Source organism: Myotis lucifugus, unplaced genomic scaffold (assembly GCF_000147115.1).
Source record: "Myotis lucifugus unplaced genomic scaffold, Myoluc2.0 scaffold_180, whole genome shotgun sequence".
Lineage (NCBI taxonomy): Eukaryota > Metazoa > Chordata > Mammalia > Chiroptera > Vespertilionidae > Myotis > Myotis lucifugus.
The window spans coordinates 2,716,536-2,723,106 of NW_005871228.1; the positions used below are offsets into that span (position 1 = coordinate 2,716,536).

General features: G+C 39.9%; 1 protein-coding gene and 1 long non-coding RNA gene across 2 annotated transcripts in view; one reads left to right on the plus strand and one right to left on the minus strand.

Moving 5' to 3' along the window:
- EXOSC3 (exosome component 3) overlaps positions 1–1,550 on the plus strand; it is a 4,830-nt gene extending 3,280 nt beyond the window's left edge. The window contains exons 2-3 of the mRNA XM_023760345.1: positions 665–850; positions 1,168–1,550. Of these exons, the coding sequence (XP_023616113.1) occupies positions 665–850; positions 1,168–1,195 (214 nt within the window). The 3' untranslated portion in view covers positions 1,196–1,550. The remainder of the gene's footprint in view (positions 1–664; positions 851–1,167) is intronic.
- A 1,440-nt stretch (positions 1,551–2,990) lies between these two features.
- LOC106698435 lies at positions 2,991–4,181 on the minus strand. Its single transcript, XR_001349764.2, has 2 exons — positions 4,035–4,181; positions 2,991–3,461 (listed from the first exon to the last, which is right to left on the minus strand). It is a non-coding gene; the product is annotated as an uncharacterized LOC106698435 (long non-coding RNA).
- Between the last annotated feature and the right edge of the window lie 2,390 nt (positions 4,182–6,571).

Genomic DNA, 6,571 nt, shown 5'->3' on the forward strand with positions numbered 1-6,571 from the left:
ACGTAAACTAAAGTTATCGTAATTTTACTGAACGTTGCCCTTTGCAGCAAAAAATTAGCAAAAATGGCCCGCGCACCTGTTAGCGCGCGATAAAAACTACCCGCAAACAATGTTTAAGGTGTTCTTTCAGCACTGTAGATAATTTTTAAAAGCTATGGTCTTAAAGCCTAGAATTAGGTGCTCTGACAGTGTAGGGGAAGAACTTTATATGTTTTTGGTAAAGTTGATGATACAGGGAGTTTGATTTCTTTGTTGAGACTAGCCCACCTGTGACCTGATATACTGATCAGTGTAAATCTTCTTAGAGCAGTAGTTCTCAACCTTGGCTGCACATTAGAATCACCTGGGAATCTTTTTAAAATCCTGATTTCTGGGCTTCATCCACAACATTAGTAACAAAGAAACAGAATTTCCGGAGGATGAGGCCCAGAAATCAGGATTTTAAAAAGATTCCCAGGTGATTCTAATGTGCAGCCAAGGTTGAGAACCACTGTCTTAGAAGAAAAGGGGCAGTAAATGCTGTCATGTGCCTTTAATTATTTGAATGATGTTAGTGGGGCTTTAATAACTATGGAGAACTGCCTAGAAAAGGAGTCCTAAAGGAAAGTTAGGTCACACTCTACCACTTCATTAAAATTTCATTTTCTTTCCTTTTCCTCACCAGGCTGCTAGCTCCAGACTGTGAAATCCTACAGGAAGTGGGAAAACTCTACCCACTGGAAATAGTGTTTGGAATGAATGGAAGAATATGGGTGAAGGCAAAAACCATTCAGCAGACCTTAATTTTGGCAAACATTTTAGAAGCTTGTGAACATATGACAGCAGACCAAAGAAAACAAATCTTCTCCAGGTTGGCAGAAAGTTGATCTATGTGGATTTTTTTATAGTTGATCCAAGAGACTGGATTCCCTGGGGAAAAATTTTTCAGGTGGACCTCTCCCCATTAATCTTCAGAAGATAAGATACTGTCTTATGTGAGTCTTAAAATATTTTTATAAACAAGTCACTGGTTGCCACTCATGTTCTTGTGGGTGAAAAAAATCATAAAATAGTACTATTTTTTCTTTTATAATAAAGTTTACTAAAAGTATTATGATTTACTTGGTGTTAATTTCCTTAGTTTTCCTGGAAGTAACCATTGAAATAACACTTATTTTCTGATAATAGTAAAACATGTTCATCAAAGAAAATGTAGAATACATAAAAAGTATGAAGCAGCGAACAAAAATCACTTGTAATCCTATTATGTAGTGGTGAGTATGTAACAGCTAACAATTATCATATATTTACAAATCAAGTATTGTTCCAAGTGTTTTGTTTGGATTGACTCATTTATTCTTAGTAACTGCAAAAGACAACTTCCTAGTGCAAGAAACTGAGGCTTAACTTGGCCAACATTCTCAACCACTACATGTGAATATATGTTTTTCAAAATGGAATTATAGAATTATATTTTATATACTAGCCTGTAATATACTTTGTCCACTTCATACATTTAAATATATTTCTTTCATGATAGCTATTAAAAATTCCATAGTTGTATAATGCTTCATTTTTGTGTTATAGGATATTTTGGATATGTCCAGCTTTTTGTTGTGTTATAAAAAACACTCTGATGAGGATCTCTGAATATAAGTTCATCCAAGTCTTATTTTGCCAAGGGTCATTTCCTAGAAGCCAAACAAAAAACTACCTACCTAGGTTTTGAAGAAATTGTAGATGTTTGTGGTAGAGTTGAAGAGGAAATTCTGTTATTTGGAATTTTAAGCAAAGCCTTTTGAGGCCAAAATGAAGCCTGGCAGCTGACCCAGGTCAATGGTTCTTGGGTTAGAGACCTCCCTGAGAATATGGTAAGAGTTACAGACCTCTGAGGCCTATTCATAGAGGTCCTCCCTTTTGGATGCATAGGTTATAGAACTATGTTGATAAAGACCAAGGAACATTATGTACAGTGGGGCCTTGACTTATGAGTGTCCCGACTAACGAGTTTTTTGAGATACCAGCTGTCTCTCGGCCGATTTTTTGCATTGAGTTGATAGAGTAATTTGAGGTAATGAGCTCCTTAACGAGCTTGGTCTCAGAACGAATTAAACTCGTAAGTCAAGGCCCCACTGTATTCCTAAAGATGTTTCCTAAAGACTAGGCTGCTCTTAAGTAATCAAGTTCATAGTTCCTGGGGGATTAAATTGTGAAAGGAAGGAGATAGAACCCAGAGGTAACCTTTTGGTTCTTTTGAAATACAGGTTACATTTTTTTCAATTTGCTAGTAGTTTAGAAATAAGTTGATCGACATAAACTGGCCATAGTAACTGAAGCAACTGTATCTAAGTAGGACATAAGAAAAGGCATCAGGATCACTGAGATTTGCATCATAAGAGGTTCTCTAACATGCTTGTGTGAGATGCAGTGTGTTTTCTTTTTTTTAAAATATATTTTATTGATTTTTTACAGAGAGGAAAGGAGAGGGATAGAGAGTTAGAAACATCGATGAAAGAGAAACATCGATCAGCTGCCTCCTGCACACCCCCTACTGGGGATGTGCCCACAACCAAGGTACATGCCCTTAACCAGAATTGAACCTGGTACCCTTCAGTCCACAGGCCGACGCTCTATCCACTGAGCCAAACCGGTTAGGGCTATTTTCAAGTTAGACTTATCAGTACTATGTTTTTGCTTTTCAATTTGAACTGATAATTCAGATATATGTGCAAAATCTAGTTTGTACAAGGCTCAGAAGGATACAAAAATACTCCCACAGATTGTCCCGTAGGAAGGCAACAGTTAGGAAGAGAGAAGCCTTCCACACCCATACTTGGCACAGGGAAGACAAGGTAGGAGCCACAGGTGGGGCAAATTGCTATGGGGGCTTAAAGAGGGCTAGGTTAGGACAGGCTGATCCTGAAAAGCACATGTATAGCACATTATTGAGTTAGGGAAAATCAGCATGATCAGAGCAGGTTGGACAAAGTCATACAACTTTATGATGCCACTTTAGTGAAAATTAAATTCTTGATATCACAATATTTAATTATTTAAGCTACCTCTAAAGAGTAGATTTTTTACAAGTAGATGTAGAAAAATAAATTAACACACCCAAAGCCATGTAGTTTAAGGGCTAATTCCTTGTTATGTAAACTTTTTACTTAGTCAAGATAAACAGGGCACTTCCTGTGAGCTAGGCACTATAGGAGATACAAAAGAGCATAAAATGTGGTCCCTGTTATTAATAACATCCTAATGAAGATCCGAGATGTCAAGTAAAGGCAAGTGTGTGCCATCACCACTTTGCTCTCCTCTTTGGTCAAGGCCCCTCCAGCAACTTCACCTCCTGCAGGTGCACTCTTAGGCTGTCCATCATTCCACTGAGTTCTGAAGAACATAGCCTTTTCTGGAAGAAACTCCTTTCTTCAATGCTTCAGGCCAGTTTTGAGTCTCAAAGTAGGTGGACAGGATATCAAATACTGTTAGAAGGGTAAATAGAAAACACAGTGACCACACACTGGAAAAAAAGAACTAGTAAATGACTAATGAAAAGGGTGTACTTGAATATTCAACAAACCTACTCTGTACCACACCTGGTATTAGATCCTGGGGAGACAGAGGCAAAGCTACAGGCTCTGCTTGCCCACAAGCACTGCCTACACTGAGAGATGTAGGCGTATAAATGGACAATGCTGCAACAGAGAGGGACACAATACAATGGGAACACAAAGGAAGGGTCCCGACGTGGCCTGGGACAGGGAGAGGAGCAGCCAAAGTGCCTGTGAACTGAATCCTGAATTCACTGTCAATGATGGGTTAAAGGCAGGGCGTTCTAGGTCAAGGCAACAATTTCAACTGTATTTAACATAGATCGGAATTAGGAAGAAAATGAAAAATCGCTTTGAGAAGCCAGAATACATGTCACAAAGTGCATGCAATAAAGTACAAGCACATCAGTCATGGGGGTAAGCTGCGTCAAGGCCATTCATACTTAGGCATGATGCAAGAAGCACCAGAATTAACACATTAAGCGTGGGCCGTGTGAGCTGTACCTTGATTGATGGCCAATATCTCTGAATGATAGTTTTTCTCATTCTGGCGTCTGACCATGTATTCCTGGATTGGCAAGCGGGCTGTCTTGACAGAGTGTTCTCGGGCCTTTTGAAATGTCACCTTCTGTAAATAACAGTTAAATATTTTTCTTTTAAAAATAATACATGAAAATATTTTCATGCATAGCAAATTATGAGAATCCCCATTTATCATTCTAATTTCATCTATAATTATAATTAATGATAAATGTATTAAAAAGAAGTAGCCTGTTATTAACCATGTCACCCCAATAAATTCAATTTAAAAAAGTGAAAAAAGAAAAGTAACCTCCAGATAATTAAGAGTTCTGCAGATAGCCCTAGCTGGTTTGGCTCAGTGGATAGAGTGTTGGCCTGCAGACTGAAGGGTTTCAGATTCGATTCCGGCCAAGGGCACATGCCTGGGTTTCGGGCTCAATCCCCAGTAGGGGGCGTGCAGGAGGCAGCCAATCAATGATTCTTATCATTGATGTTTCTCTCTCTCTCCCCCTCTCCCTCTCTGAAATCAATAAATATATTAAGAAAAAAAAGTTCTGCAGATAATGAAGAGTATTTATTTGTCCCAAGTAAGGAATGGCTTGTGCAGCAACACCTCACCTATTTGGGAGTCATTTATCCACTGTCTTCCACTCACTACTACTTACAACCAGGAAGGAAATAAGTTAGAAAAGGCATATCTACGGTCAAAACTTCAAGCAGTCTAATCAATCAGAGGAGAGCATGCCTGGCCCTAACTCAGTAAGTCCCAATCTGGATATCGAGTTTTCAGCTCATAGCCAATTGGTAGCAGCAAATTAGAGAGAAGGGAGACAGGATTCAGGTCAGGTACACCAGTAGCTGCAAGAGAGCATTAGGTGGGAGAGCTAATGCTCTCCTGCTGCTACTGAGGAAGAAGGGCTCTGAAAACTGCAAAAAAGGAGTCAAAAGAACTCAAGAAGTCCAATAATCTGAAGCCATGTTGGGTCTCATTTAGAGAAAAATTATTAATGTCCCTTTATTTTTATTTTTTATAGATATATTTTTATTGATTTCAGAGAGGAAGGGAGAGGGAGAGAGAGATAGAAACATCAATGATGAGAGAGAATCATTGATTGGCTGCCTCCTGCACGCCCCCCACTGGGGATCAAGCCCACAACCTGGGCATATGCCCTGACCGGGAATCGAACCAGTGACCTCTTGGTTCCTAGGTCGACGCTCTACCACTGAGCTACACCTGGCTCGGCTATTAATGTCCCTTTAAAAATGTCCCTGCCCTAGCCGGTTTGACTCAGTGGATAGAACATTGGCCTGTGGACTGAAGGGTTCCTGGTTTGATTCTGGTCAAGGGTACATGCCCAGATTGTGGGCTTGATCCCCAGTGTGGGGCGTGCAGGAGGCAGCCAATCAATGATTCTCTCTCATCATTGATGTTTCTATCTCTCTCTCCCTCTCCCTACCTCTCTGAAATAAAAGTACATTTTAAAAAACAAAAAGGTGTATATAAAAAAAGTCCCTGAACCATGAACTGAAGTTTATATTTGCTACCTTATAAGAAGCTGGAAAGGTACCTTTTTGCAATTCCAGGGTTCAAGGGAAAGATTTAGATTACTGGGATAATTAACATACTCAAGTCTGGAAGGGACCTCAAGAGTTAACTATTCCCCTCCAACCACATTGATTGGTTGCCACTTGCACATGCCCCAACCGGACCAGGACCGGAGATCGAGTCTGCAACCAAGGTATGTGCCTTTGACTGGAATCGAACCCATGACCCTTCAGTCTGCAAGCCAACCACTGAGCAAAATCAGCTAGGGCGGGAAATTCTTGATATTGAGCCAGTTTTCTATTGTTTTTTTTTCTGAGACTTCCACTCATTTGTCTAGTTCTACCCTCCCAGGGCCACAGCAAGCAAGTAAAATGGCCCTTCCACAAGACAGTCATTCAGATACTTCAAGTAGGATCATGCCACTATGAATCCTCTAGTCTCCAGACTCATGGTCTCAGTTCTGTCAACTTCCTTGACTATGACTTAGTTTTGAGTCCCTTCGTCATTCAGGTCAACCTCTCCTGAACTTGTTTTAGCTTATTAATGTCCTTTCATTGACCGTCCCATAATTGACTGGGCACCTAAGTATGGTCTAACCAACTGGAACAGCATGAAGCAGGCCTAGCACCTTCTTTGTTCTCATACCTGGACTACACGCCTCTCAGACTCACATGAGACACAGTTCCAATAGAGAACTTCCAAAAATGTTTTAAGTAATGTGATTCGGATGGAATAAGGGTACAGTTATTCAAAGGACTTCTTTGAAGGACAACACTCCTTGCATATATGAGCTATTATTGTCTTTTTTTTTTTTTTGGAAGTCTATTCCTTTTTAACCACTTTGAACCAGAGTATAGAATTAAAAGTTAGCAGGAGACTTGGATGCTGCCCTGGAGGAGACTACTGTCTAGTGTTTGTTCTCTGAACATTAAAGATAAAATGACTCCTCTTGAAGAGACATTTTTCTTAGCAT